The 15,184-nt window shown below is 40.6% G+C and overlaps 1 protein-coding gene across 1 annotated transcript in view; it reads left to right on the top strand.

The window, feature by feature from the left end:
* LOC308701599 (uncharacterized protein) overlaps nt 1-14,005 on the top strand; it is a gene marked incomplete at both ends in the record, with an annotated part of 35,000 nt that extends 20,995 nt beyond the window's left edge. The window contains one exon of the mRNA XM_081383957.1: nt 13,887-14,005. Within this exon, the coding sequence (XP_081240083.1) occupies nt 13,887-14,005 (119 nt within the window). The remainder of the gene's footprint in view (nt 1-13,886) is intronic.
* Between the last annotated feature and the right edge of the window lie 1,179 nt (nt 14,006-15,184).

The raw sequence follows: 15,184 nt of genomic DNA, 5'->3' as shown, positions 1-15,184 counted from the left end.
GAGTGTGTGTCCATCCCTGCCCGCGTTATTTAACGGGAGGTGACACACACACTCTTTGTGTTGTTTGTTTGGGAGAGGAGCATGCCCAGTCAGCACTCGAGGGTGGTGACTGTGTGCATTGCTGTGCGCTTCCATTGAATGAGGGTAGTCCCCCCCGAAGCAGAGCGGTTAACACCTCTTTTTACGGTGCCCGTCTCTCTTCGGTACCCTCAAGGGACCGTTCTGCCAACCCTGCCGCCTCCGGTGTTACAGGGCGCAGCGGTCTCCGGCGAGCACATATCTCAAGGACCACCCGGAAACGTAGTGGCCTCGGGATGCCCGCCCCCTCCGAGGAGGGTGTTAGAGCAGTCAGTTCGATTGTTCCCTGCCGGTGCGCCGTTACAGGGCGACGAGTTGACTACTCAACAACAACAAAATCCAGAAACCAGTCTCGAGAGGCTGGTACCTCTAGTAGAATCTTTGGCAGCGTGGAAGCTACTGTCAAATGTTTCTCGTTGGGTCCTGCAGACCGTGGAAAAAGGGTATCAGATACAATTCAAGAAACGCCCACCTCGGTTTATGGGGGTCCTGCCCACTGTGGTGGCCCCCGAGCAGGTTCTGGTTATGGAACAGGAAGTAAACACTCTGTTAGAGAAAGGGGCCATAGAACATGTACCCCCCTCCAACAGGGAGTCCGGGTTTTACAGCCGGTACTTCATAGTTCCAAAAAAGGACGGGGGATTGCGTCCCATTTTAGATCTTCGAGTTCTGAACGAGTCAGTCATGCAACTCAAGTTCAAAATGTTGACATTGAGGCAAATCGTGCCACAGATCAGGTCCGAGGACTGGTTTGTCACGATAGACCTCAAGGACGCATATTTCCATATTTCCATCCGTCCGTGTCATTGGAAGTTCCTGAGGTTTGCTTTCTGGGGCAAAGCATACCAATATCGAGTTCTTCCATTCGGCCTGGCTTTATCACCCCGCACTTTCACCAAATGCGTGGATGCAGCTCTGACGCCCCTGCGCCTTCAGGGCATTCGCATCATGAACTACATCGACGATTGGTTGATTTTAGCTCAGTCGCATCAGATGGCGGTTCAACATCGAGATGTTGTTCTCGCACATATGAAAGAGTTGGGGTTACGGCTGAACGCCAAGAAGAGTGTGCTTTCTCCACTCCAGAGGACCACTTTCTTAGGCGTGGTTTGGGACTCAGTGTCGATGCAGGCGCGCCTGTCACCGCCACGTATAGAGTCTATCCTTGCAGCTGTGAAAAGTGTAAAGCTAGGCCAGCTACTCACTGTCAAACAGTTTCAGAGACTGTTGGGTCTCATGGCAGCAGCTTCCAACGTGATACCTTTTGGACTGCTGCACATGAGGCCCCTGCAGTGGTGGCTCAGGACCAGGGGGTTTTCCCAGAGGGGCAACCTATTTCGCACAATCAAGGTCACGCGGCGATGCCTACATGCCTTGGTTATGTGGAAGAAACCTTGGTTCCTGTCCCAGGGCCCAGTGTTGGGAGCTCCTCGTCGCAAACTGCTAACGACAGATGCTTCCCTCACGGGCTGGGGAGCGATCCTGGAGGGTCGCTCGTCTCAAGGTCTGTGGGAAGACCATCATCGTTCCTGGCATATCAATCGCCTAGAGATGTTAGCTGTCTTCCGGGCTCTGAGGAGCTTCATCACAGATCTCAGGGGACACCATGTATTAGTGCATACGGACAACACGTCGGTAGTCGCCTATATCAACCATCAAGGGGGTTTGCGCTCGCGCCCATTATCAAATCTGGCACGCCATATCCTCTTGTGGTCCCAGGGGAAGTTGCTGTCACTCAGGGCAGCCTACATCCCCGGGGTCCAGAATATAGGAGCAGACACTCTGTCGAGACAGGGGCCGAGGCCCGGGGAATGGAGGCTCCACCCCGAGGTGGTGGAGCTGATATGGAGGGAGTTTGGCCAAGCACAAGTGGATCTGTTTGCGTCTCGAGAGACGTCTCACTGTCCACTTTGGTTCTCCCTCACGCATCCAGCTCCTCTGGGACTGGATGCCATGGTACAGGCGTGGCCGAGGCTACGTCTGTACGCCTTTCCCCCAGTTGCTCTGCTCCCGGGAATTCTGCAGAGAGTTCGCAGGGACCGGGTTTGCCTGCTTCTTATAGCCCCGCGGTGGCCGGGCAGAGTATGGTTTCCCGATCTTGTGTCGCTCCTCGACGGGCCTCCTCTGGAGCTACCCGTCAGGAGGGACCTTCTGTCCCAGGCAGAGGGCTCGATATTTCACCCTCGGCCAGAACTGTGGAACCTGTGGGCTTGGCCTCTGAGGGGGCCCAGCTCATAGAGTCAGGTCTCTCAACTGAGGTTGTGGAGACCATTCTACAGTCCAGAGCTCCCTCCACGAGGAAACTTTATGCCCTGAAGTGGAGAGTCTTCACTTCTTGGTGTAGTGACCGTTGGTTGGACCCAGTTAACTGCCCAATTGGTACAGTGCTGGAGTTCCTGCAAGACCGGTTCACGGCAGGTCTGACCCCGTCCACTTTAAAGGTTTATGTGGCGGCCATAGGTGCTTACCACATTCCTTTGGGTGGAATGTCTGTGGGGAAAGACCCTTTGATATCTCGTTTCCTTCGTGGCACTTGGAGGCTGAGGCCTGCAGTTCGCTCTAGGGTTCCGCCATGGGACCTGTCCATTGCATTACAAGGCTTGTCCCTGGCCCCCTTTGAGCCCATTGAGGAGGTTCCTGAGAAGTTTTTAACTCTGAAAGCTCTTTTTCTTCTTGCTATTTCTTCTCTCAAGAGAATAGGGGATCTTCAAGCATTGTCGGTTGCTCCGTCATGCTTAGAGTTTGCTCCGGGTATGGTTAAAGCGTTTCTTCATCCAAGACCGGGTTATATCCCCAAGGTCCCCACTAATGTGGTCAGACCTATTGTCCTGCAGGCCTTCTGTCCTCCTCCCTTTCAAAATGCTGACCAGGAGGCTAATAATTTGCTTTGCCCTGTGCGGGCGTTAGACGCGTATGTCCACAGAGCTGCCCTGTGGCGTAAAAGTGATCAATTATTTGTGTGCTTTGGGTCCCCTAACAAAGGAGGTCCAGTGTCTAAGCAAAGGATGAGCAAGTGGGTGGTCGAGGCTATCTCACTTGCTTATGAGGCGGCTGGGCAGCCTTCTCCTTTGGCTGTCCGGTCGCACTCGACGAGGAGTATGGCGGCCTCTAAGGCCCTTATTTCAGGAGTTTTTTTACAGGACGTCTGTGATGCGGCAGGCTGGTCCTCACCGCACACTTTCGTCAGGTTTTACTCTCTGGATCTAGACTCTGCTCCAGGGTCTCATGTTTTGTCTTCTTAGTGCTGCTCTCCAGATTACACACAGGACAGACATTCGTAGCTATGGAGGCGTTGGTATAGACGTTCCCCATAGCGTCATTCTCGACGCAACGGGAGTTCCCTTGAAAGGGAACGCCTCGGTTACGACTGTAACCTCGGTTCCCTGAAGAGGGAACGAGCGTTGCGTCGCCTTGCCATATCTCCTTCATGCCTGTCAGCTCGACTTCAGACTTTTACGAAGCTTTCGTTTTCTGTTTCGGGCCGGCTTTTATAGTTTCCTGGTACGTGACGTCACCCGCCTCTGACGTTCCGCCACACCATTGGACTGATTTTACATGTGCTTCAAGACGTCATCACGCAAAGCGTTCCCCATAGCGTCATTCTCGACGCAACGCTCGTTCCCTCTTCAGGGAACCGAGGTTACAGTCGTAACCGAGGCGTTCTCGTGCCTGAGCTGGACTCACGTTCGACGGGGAGCTGTTAACTTCAGACTGCCGTCATGCATTTCACTCATAACCTAAAGATTCTGTGACTCACTCCATAATCTGGCCATAAACAAACTGTGCTCTGACATATTTTATCATCCAAAGTGTTTAGATAGGTCTCTGTATGCTTTGCATAAAATGAAATGATTTACAGCAAAGTAATGATGTTATATATAAAATAAAATGTACACAAACCTGTATTGTACTGAAGATATGTACCAATTCAACGAATCAAACATTCTACATTTTATTACGGAACTTCTGAAATGTTCAGTATGTAAAAAAACATTAGTGGTTCTGCTGGGCCCTTATCGTCCTAACTACAGCACTCGTGGGATGTGTGTGGGAACACTAACAAGGGCAATAAAGGCTGCAGTCTCTATCATCAGTCACCAAGTCGCCTCAAGACCAGGGTGTTTGCTCTCACAGCTCTTACTAGCTTGCCTCCATTACACTCGCCCCCCAAACCTCATTCCCATCCGGGTCACGGCACCACATGTGACCGGTCCTACTCAGCCTGCTCGAGCAAGTTTCGAACCAGCATCTCCAGCATGAGAGGAGGGCACACTAACAAGGACACTAAGGACCACAGCTGACCTCTACTAACTCTTACTAGTTGGCCTCCTTTACACTGTGAGACTAAATAAATTATAAATTATAAATTTTAAAAAAATTACACCCAGCCAACTAGGGTTGCCTACTTATGGAAAGGAAAATAAGGGAAAATCGTGGTTCTTTATAGGAAAATAAGGGACAGAAAAAGGGACACTCAAAATATTTGTACTGTACCACACAGTCAGTGCATTTCATTTCAGCATCTGCAGTTAAATATGTGTACAAAAGATGTATAAAAGGTTCTCATACAAAGATTTGTCCTCAAATAAATGGTTAATTCTCAATTTAGAGCGTATGCCTGAAAATATGGGACAAACTACTTTTCGTACAGAGTATTTATTTTTTCCCGCATTATTTCACACGTCTAGTACAATTATGTGGTTTTGTTTTATTAATACAATATATACTTTTTTCTTGATATACCCTGAAAGAATGGAGGTGAAATGTGACAACATGCCCCATAGGTGCGGTACATTGTAACATGACCAAATGACAGCTTAAAATGTTATCTGATCTAGTAAAAAAATATACAAGACAAACTAAATATTTTCTTAATAAAATACAATTATTAACTTTTTCATATAAAATAAAGGCATTTTTTAATAATTAAATATAAACTCATTTTTGAGTTTTGACTACGAACACAGGAAAACACAGCTATACAACATAGTTCAAAACAAATTAATTAGTAATTTCTGAACATTGACTCTCAGTCGTTATTCACCTTTTTCTCATGTTTTCTCAATAGAATGAATACAAGTATAGAATATAATAGCATATTTCTAATAGGGGCACATTGTAACGCAGTGTGACAACATGCCCCCGCCTGCACAACTGGGATTTAAACCCGGCTAGTGTCTTCTGCTAGTTAGCGAAGCATTAAAGAACTATCTCAACTGTTAAATAACATATTGGAGATTAAAATAATATCAGATTTGTCTAATTTTAAATAAACACAAAAAAATAACTTAAGAAATTTACTTTTGCTATGGTTTAATAAATGTCTCTGGATATCTTCCAAAAAAACAATAATTTTGGCGCATTTTTTCTCTAAATAAATAGTGTTGATATGGCAACTAGTAAAAACACCAAGTTTCGTCATGCATGTGTGGAAGTATTTAAAACAAGTGTGTTACAACTAGCCCTGTGTTACGTTGTGCCCCGCGCTCCCCTAGTGACTCTTCTTTGGTACTGCAGAGATATTGCACCGCACCGATATTAAACAGACCTTCTCATCTGAGCTGAGTTCATCCGTCATCTGACCGATCGTCATTGTCAAAAATATTTGAGATGACCAATCTAATCAAAGAAGGCGGGAGAAGAAGCTGTTAGGTGAGAATTTCAATGCGACGCTTCAGTTAGCACTGGCCAGCTGGTGGCGCTATGACATTTAGGCAGTGCCGTCGCCAGACCAAGGAGGGCATATGAAATGCATGGGAGGGCACAATTATTATTAGCATACAGTACCTATATTTATAATAACTGTATACTCTATTCGCGCAGCACGTAATCATCACGTTAAACATAACCAACAGCAATATGACCAGGTAGCCTATAGCCTACACCACATTATATAGAAGCAATGTTATGAATATCCATAAAAATTTTGACTATAAAACATATTAGATGTAACACCAGAAGCATCTCTCAAACATTGCATTTTAAAGCAGTCAACAGGGGGATATATGCATTGCCATGAGACACACACACACACACTCACGCAAATACACACAAACAGAGACTTTGAACCTACCGGTTCTTTGAGTGGAGGCACTTACGGATGTCCATGACGAACTGAAGCGAGTAAGCCGGCGAAAACTCATCCAGCTTTCAAAAATGCGCGGTAACTGTTGAGCGGCTACACTGACGTAAGCTACGTCACGTACGTAGCCTGAATTTCTTTTTAGCAAGGCCGTGATAGGCTGTTGCAGTGTAGATTCCCATCAATCAAACAAAATCACACCATTCTTTATATTTTTAATGTTTTAATGATAAAGAATGCAACATTAATGCAACACAAAATTAGCAACTATGATAACATAAAATTAAAAAGTAATTTTTTTAAGAGATATGTGCCTCAAGTGGGGGGGCACAAGCATTTTTGGGGGCGGGCCCGGCCCCCTATGGCCCTCCCATAGCGATGGGTGTACATTTAGGCATGTATGTGTCTTCAGGCCAGGGCATTTATTAAACGTGTGAAGTGTGGGGGAGATTGCACATTGCATGCTTGAGTTAGAACAACTTTCTGTTTTATGCTGATAATAGCATGCTTTAGCACTTAGCTAAGCACATGTGATTCAACTAGAGTTTTAAAAGAGTTATTTTGCTCAGAATCACCAAAATACCAAAGTCTGCAATTAAAATATCTGATTATGAACTCAAGCTTTTCTCATAAAATTTTCCAAAGTCCCAAACTTTCTGGTAACAAAATGATATTTCTCTAAATGAACGATTACATTTACTGGTTACTGTATGTTTGCATTAATGTTCACTCATGAATTTTGTTGCAACAACACAGGCAAACATTATACTTGTGATTTCGTGGCTTTTGAGTCATATGAACGTTTTTCTCTTTTATTTTATCTGTTCAAACATCTGTGTGTCTGGTTTGATCTGTCGGTGGATAAACAGCTTCTGCTGGATGTTTGTCGTCTCTGTGTGTGTCAGCAGTTTGTGGCTGAAGCGTTTCTTCATTTTCTCTCCTGCTAATAAGAAGCTCACAATCTTCCACTCCACACAAAACATCTTTACACTGAAATAAAGTGAATCCATCAACGGTCAAATAAGAGTCACAGGTCAGAGGTCAAATATGATTGACAGCTCACAGCACTAAATAACACACCAGTAGATACAGATATCTAATCCAATATTTCACTCTTCTGCTATTAGTTTTCATTCAGGGCCAGAATTCATTTGAAAATGTAAGATCAGCAAAAGCTTGTTGATTTCCGTGATGTTAAAGGAGACGGATGTGTGAGCGGAAACTGACTGAGGATGGGGGAGGATTCACACACAACCAGATAAATATCTCAGTTAAGTCGTGTTTGATAGCAAGTGTTTTCAGACATTTTAAGGGTTGCTATCATGGGTTTTTCAGTGAACTGATGAATAAAATGTTTCTAAAATGAGTTTAGTTCTGTTTTTTTGAGTTTTAAATGTATTTAAATGAATGGCTTCAGTTGTCTTCCATTTTGCTACAGAATTATACCAGTATGGACCAACACATGTTAAAGGATTAGTTCACTTTCAAATAAAAAAATCCTGATAATTTACTCACCCCGATGTTATCCAAGATGTCCATGTCTTTCTTTCTTCACTTGAAAAGAAATTAAGGTTTTTGAGGAAAACATTCCAGGATTTTTTTCCATATAATGGACTTCTACAGTTTGAAGGTTCAAATGTCCGTCTCAATGCAGCTTCAAAGGCTTGACACGATCCCAGCCGAGAAATAAGGGTCTTATCTAATTATATACTTTTTAACCTCAAATACCCATCATGTACCATCTCTGAGATGCGCCACGCATTGCGTCATCACGTTGGAAAGGTTACGCGTCGCACCATCTGTCTAAGTTCTTTGTCTGTGTCCTCCGGTTCAAAAAGGTAGGGAAGGGAGAAAAACTCCATCTCATTTTCTCCTCCAACTTCAAAATCGTCTGACATCTTTATTTTAATTCATTATTATTTTTTTTTTATTTTTTTCGTGACCTTTCCAACATGGCTCATCTCAGCGATGATACAAGACGGGCATTTATGGTTAAAAAGTATATAATTGTTTTGTTTTTTAGGGTTTTTTTTAATGACCGATCGTTTCACTATCTAAAACCCTTATTTCTCGACTGGGATCGTGTGGAGACTTTGAAGCTGCATTGAGACTGATATTTGAACCTTCTTTGATCGATTGAACGGTTGGTTGCCATTGAAGTCCATTTTGCTTTTCAAACGCACAGCGCGTTATTTACTGAAGTGATCGAGCCACTCCAATCTATGAAACATTATTGTTACCATCTACATATCTACGTTTGAGCAGATATCCACAAACACAGTATTTAACAGTGAACACGGGTCTAAACATTATATTATTCAGCATATATCTAGCAACAGTTCAACTGCAATGTGAAGTTTATGCAACAATGACATTAATATTAATATTTAATTCAAAATACATTTCTTACCTTACATCTTTCTTGTCTTCAAATCGCGTCTTCAAAGTCTATGAGGAGAAATAAAAATCATTTGTGAAGCACTAACGTTAACAAGCACAGCAAGACACGCCCTCTTTTGGAACCCACAAGGGAAAAGGAAGAGAGGCAGGCCAAGGAACAGCTGGCACCGCGACCTGGATGCAGATGTGAAGAGGTCTGGCCACACATGGGGACAGTTAGAGAAGTTGGCCCAGGACCAGGACGACTGGAGAGCCCTTGTTTGGCGGTAGGCGCAAGTAAGTAATTAACGTTAACTATCAGATGCGGTTGCTGCCTTGTTCAACACTGCCTCTTGCGTCTACGGAAAATACCCGTACACAGTAGAGGTCACTAACTAAATGCACAATTGACAGTCTAAAAAAATAACAATAATAAAATACATTTGACAATTTATATTGACAATTTCTAATAAAAAATTTATCGAAATACTTGACATGTGCATCCAAGCCATCCATCGATGGAAAAAGAGCCTGCGCGAACTTGCTTCTTGAGGCGCGGAGTAACGTTGCAACAAAATGTGATTGGATGATAGTTAAAGTCCGCGTGAACCGGAAGTTGCAAACGACTTTTCCCCAGTGTTGACGTATTTCCCAGTGAAAAGGAATATTGAACAGAGGGCAGGGTTTTACTCTAGCGCTCCTCCTCTCCATCTCTGCTCATAGCAGACTAACGGTTTGAGGGGAGTGGTTAAGCGTTTTCAACCCAAGCCGTCAAACCTACGTCATCAGAGAAGGAACGCCATTCCAGACCGGAAGTAACTTTTCAGACTTTGATTAAAGATTACAACGGCAAACAATTTTTTTCTGTGTATTAACTTGCATGGATGAATTTTTCACCACAAGGCTAGTAATATGCGCTAACAAAATAGGGTCAATTTTGATTTCAGTTGGACTTTAACACATATTGTGTTGGACACACTGTGTTGTTTCTCTCTCTCTCTCTTTATTTTTCTTATTACACATGATCAACATAAAATTACACAAAATGTAAAATAGCCATAACACAAAAAATCCTTTTTGAGAGTGTAGCAGGCGTACATGTAACGTCAGCATTTTCACATCCGTTGATTGGATGGTCAGAGCATGTACTATTACTAGTATTCAGAGCTATCAAACAGCATATATAGCGAACTGCATAAACTAAAATATATCACTGTTAATTTAATAGTTTTTCAACCCACAAATTCATGTTTCTCTCCCTCTTCGACCCCCAGCTGTTTTAAACCTACCGGGAAAAAAATCCAGCTTAACGCAGAATCACAGAACACTATTTGATCTGTCCGGGTAAAAACTGAATTAACTGACTGTAATGTATGCCATGTCTGATTTTGAGGGCAAAAGTCAAAAACTCACTGTTGGAACTGAAACGCACAGATAACCTGTACAACAGAGTAATTGAAGTCTTCTTGAGGAAAGAAATAAGGATGGGTTTTGTGTAAAAAGAATCAGTAGCCTAGTTTTGATGAGTATAATGCTTATTTTTGACACCGTCTTTTCTGTGCTGAATATGATTAGAATTTTTCTAGTAAATTTATGATCGAAACTTTTTTTTTCAAACATTCATACTTTTGTAACGTCTGCAGAACGGCAGACAAAGGAGGCTCCGTTTCTGAACTATTTTATCGGTGCAAAATAAAACAGCAGTTTCACAAGTATAAAGAGTCTGTGTGGACATCATGCAACAGTGGAGTCAGATTGCATCAAGTCTGATTCACCTGCTAGTATATCTGTTACATTTTTGCAAAGATATTATGAATTATCTCAGGGGCGTCACTAGGCCCTTTTTAGGGGGGCTTCAGCCCCCCTAAACTTCTGCCCAGCCCCCCTAAAAAATATTTGATTAATACATTTATGATCGCTTCAGTCCCCTTTTAAAAAACTCATTTGAAACGGCGGAAAGCTGCGTTAAGTTTCGGCTCCTCCCCTTATCTGAGTCTGCTTGGATTTAGCGCATTTTTCAATCTGCAGGGGCGCCGAGCAGAGCGAACATCAGAGAGTACAAGGTGTGTCGTGAGTGCATTTATTGATAGATTGCTATGATATTACATCTGCATCGGTGCAGTTCTTTGTCATAAATGCATTGCAGTTTACATAATGTAATTACTAGAGCATTGGGAGCAACACAGGACGTTTCGGTTTTTCATCCGAGCGCGAATTTTAGCAGCACGACTGATGCTTCAGTTTACGATCAAGTAGGCTACAAGTTAAGTAGCTAAACTAAACATTTTATATTTGACAGTTTTTTAGGTCATAAATGTTAAATGAAAAACAAAAATAATTGGAAAACTAATAAACTTTTGTCTAATAACGTGTAATTATGTCATTGTGAGGGGACAAGAAACATTAACAAAGCCGTTTTCATAGGCACAAGATTAATAATGTATGTGTACATGTTGAGAATTAATATAATACAATTTGTAGCCTTCAGTAAATTAAAAAAGTTCAGCTTTAGGAGGGGAAGAGACAGGGCAAGATCAGGAGATGGAAATGAGGAGAAAGCAGGTTTTAAATCTATTTCTTATCCTTTTTTGGCCTTCAAACGTCTTGAAATGCACATATCAGAGAAATAAAAATGTTTAACCCCATAACAACTTCAAATTTATGACCTCTTTGATTATAAAGCCCTGTCTACGGCCATATACAGTATTAGGCCTAGATCAATGATTGTGTACATATTGTGAATGAATTTAATAAACTTAGTTACCTAGCTTTCCTGGTAGCTTTGTCTGAGAAAATGATTCATAAATCAACCTATCAGTTGACCCTATGTTTACTTTTTTCACTGACAGACACAAATGAAAAGCCTATATCAGTCAAAGCTCAGCTTTAGGAGGGGAAAAGACAGAGCAAGATAAAAACAAAGAGAAAAAGAGTGTGATGCTGATGAGGTGAGAAAAAAAAACAGCTGCCACAAATGGTTTTAAAGCTATTGTTATCCAATATTTTTGGCCTTCAAAACATCTTAAAATGCACATATGTAGATCAGAGAAATCAAAATTTTCTCGGGGAGCATGCCCCCGAACCCCCCTAAATACCTCACATTCGGGACCTCAGTGATTATATAACCCTGCCATATGCATGTTACTGGCATTAATGTTAATAATGAGCATTAGACCATAAACTAACTTTTTTAAAAAAAATCATACCCTCATTGGGGGCTGAGCCCCCCTAAAATGAAAATCCTAGAATCGCCCCTGAATTATCTTATATTGTAATAAAACAGATATAACAAATATAACAAATATATCAACATAAATAACCATTCAAAATTACATATTACGTCATTAAATGGCAACTTTACACATACAGAGACAAATTTGCATTTTACCTTCCAAACAGGGACAGCATAGGTCAAGAACTCAGTAGAGAATAATAGAAAATACTGTGGAAGTGATAGCGACAGCAGAACCCAGCTCTGATTTGCCCATATTGCTACTTGGTGTCCGCGTATACCATTATAGTTCCTATAATATGTGTTTTATTGTTATTATATTGTAATATTATTGTTTTTAGTAACTGAGCTGATACACAAAGCATAACATGCCATGATAAAACACAATGTTCCATATTGTCATCTGTGGCTTTATGTCCCATTTTACGCCTTTGTTGCATGGAGTCCACGTGGACAGTTAAATAATTTTTAAATAAAACTGAATTTTGTAAAAATGAAAATGGATTTAAATGTTAGCATCATGTTAAACTAATAAAAGAAATCTTTAAAAAAAATCTAGAAAATGTTTTCCATAATTCATGCATGAAAGGGTTAAATAAACATTATATAGGCCCGATAGCTATTGAAGCCATAATATTAGATTTCAAGCCACAGATCAGGGAGTAGCACTCATAGCTTTTCTCAAGGATGGCTTGAGATTGGGACCAAGCGGCAACCTCCCTGTCCCTCTCTTGAAACCAACACGGAAGTGTATTAAAGGAGACGGATGTGTGAGCGGAAACTAACTGAGGTTGGGGGAGGATTCACACACAACCAGATAAATATCTCAGTTCAGTCTTTCAGATCAATCTGAGTGTTTCAGACATTAAGAGTTACTATCGTGGACTTTTCAGTGAACCGATGAAGAAAATGTTTCTCAAATTAGTTTTGCTCTGTTTGTGTTTGTGGCGTCTGGATGGTGAGTTTTAAATGTGTTTTTCTGGTTTCAGTTGTTTCTGTTCTGATGTGATAAATTACTGGTTAAATTAGTCTGAACTTGGATTAAAGTTTCTATTTTTAATGCATTTATTTATGGAAGTAAAATAATGGCAAATGTTTTTTGCAACAAAAAAAGCCTGTTGAATTGCACTACTTGAAAAAAAAGCCATGCTTGCATTTTAATGCATTGTATTTTTAGGGCTTGCATTTTGATGGGCTGAAATTCAACATGGTTGAATATTTAAGGTGTGAATATTTCAATTCAAAACATTTCAAACACATTTTCATTATTAAAATTTCAATAATTCATATTCACCTTTCATATTTCACTTCCAAAATATTCAAACTGTTTAAAAATACAACCTATCTTATTCAACAGGCAATTTTCGGTTTTAATTGAAATATTCACAGATTAAATATTCAACCATGTTGAATTTCAGCCCATAAAAATGCAAGCAATATTATTAATTTCACATTTACATGATTAAAAGTATTTTAGTTAAGCTTCATCAAACCAACATCAAGTGATCTGTGAAAAACTCTGTTCTTCAGGAGAGTCTGGTGATGTGTTTTTTTATTCAGTCCTGGAGTCAGTGTCAGTGACTGAGGGAGATTCAGTCTCTCTAAACTCTGATCTTACTGAAATGAAGGATGATGATGTGATTCAGTGGAGGTTTGGATATGAATGGACTTTAATAGCAGAAATCAATAAACGGGCCGACAGAATCACTGAATATGATGATGTTCTTGATGGGAGATTCAGAGACAGACTGAAGCTGGACAATCAAACTGGATCTCTGACCATCACAAACACCACAACTGAACATGAAGGAGATTATAAACTACTGAGGTTTACAGGAAGATTGTCATTAAAATCATTCAGAGTTTCTGTCTATGGTGAGAAAAGATTATTTTTATTCTCCTTCAAATATTCTTATCTACTATTTACATATTGAATTGTTGAATCGTTTATAGTTTGAGATGACAGACCGTATAAAAACTCACTTGGAACCGAATATAAGATTGTTGATTGGATTTGATCATATTTCTGTGTATTCAGAAATATTAGTTGATGTCAGCGCTGATATTAGTGTTTATTGACTGATCTGATCTCAGTTTGATGTGTTTATTCCTCAGACTCTGTTCACTGGTGTGGTCCTACTGAAGCTGTGATCCGATTGGTCCTCTCTGCTCTGGTGGGCGTGGCTACTGTCTTCATTGTGGTTTATGAGATCAGATCCAGAAGAGCTGAATGAGATCAAGCACATATTCACACATCAGGTACATGATTGATGATGGCATTTCTCACAAACTGATTTTGCATATATAAATATCTGTGAGATTTATTAATTTATGGCTTTTTATGTTAATCTTTTTCAGGAAGTATCGAAATCTAAACTTTAAAGATTCTTCAAGTGTGTTTTTTGTTCTTTGTGTTTTTTTTCATAATAAATACTGATGATTATTTGAGTTTGTGCTCTCTTTCAGTGGCAGATTTTAACAGTGTCACTTTGTTGTTTATATTTCTCTCAGATACAAAAAAATATAATAATAATAAAGAGACACAGATCTCACTTTACTACTGCTGTATATTTGTAATATGTATTTTCTTGCCTTTATCAATAAAGTTTCTCACTCTGAGGTTCAAGAGTCTCTCATGATTTATTCAGAGGAATACAAACTTTTTGTATATTTTAAATATTTCAGCAGTGTACCATATACAGCTTTATTTCTACTTTTTTCTACTTTTTTTATAGCCTATCTGTAAAAACATTTATTTATTTATTTTTAATATTACCAATTAATTTGTTTTTGTTTTTGCAATATATTCCGGTAAACAACATACAGCTAAAATATTATTTCAAAAAATGTTTCTAAATTCTATTAACTCATAAAACTAACTCTGTTACATGTTGTAGTTGCAGATTTACTGCAAGAAAAATATACAATACGTGTTACGTTCATGTTACAAATCACATGCAGAATCACATACCGTAGGTACGGAAAGTATTCAGACCCCCTTAAATGTTTCACAGCCATGCTAAAATCATTTAAGTTCATTTTTTTTCCTCATTATTATACACACAGCACCCCATATTTACAGAAAAACACAGAAGTGTTGACATTTTTGCACATTTATTAAAAAAGAAAAACTGAAATATCACATTGTCCTAAGTATTTCAGACCCTTTGCTCAGTATTTAGTAGAAGCACCCTTTTGATCTAATACAGCCGTGAGTCTTTTTGGGAAAGATGCAACAAGTGTTTCACACCTGGATTTGGGTATCCTCTGCCATCCCTCCTTGCAGATCCTCTCCTGTTCTGTCAGGTTGGATGGTAAACGTTGGTGGACAGCCATTTTCAGGTCTCTCCAGAGATACTCAAAAGGGTTTAAGTCAGGGCTCTGGCTGGGCCATTCAAGAACAGTCACAGAGT

This window comes from Scardinius erythrophthalmus, assembly GCF_964197995.2.
Source record: "Scardinius erythrophthalmus genome assembly, chromosome: 14".
Lineage (NCBI taxonomy): Eukaryota > Metazoa > Chordata > Actinopteri > Cypriniformes > Leuciscidae > Scardinius > Scardinius erythrophthalmus.
This window is presented reverse-complemented; position numbering and strand designations above follow the sequence as displayed.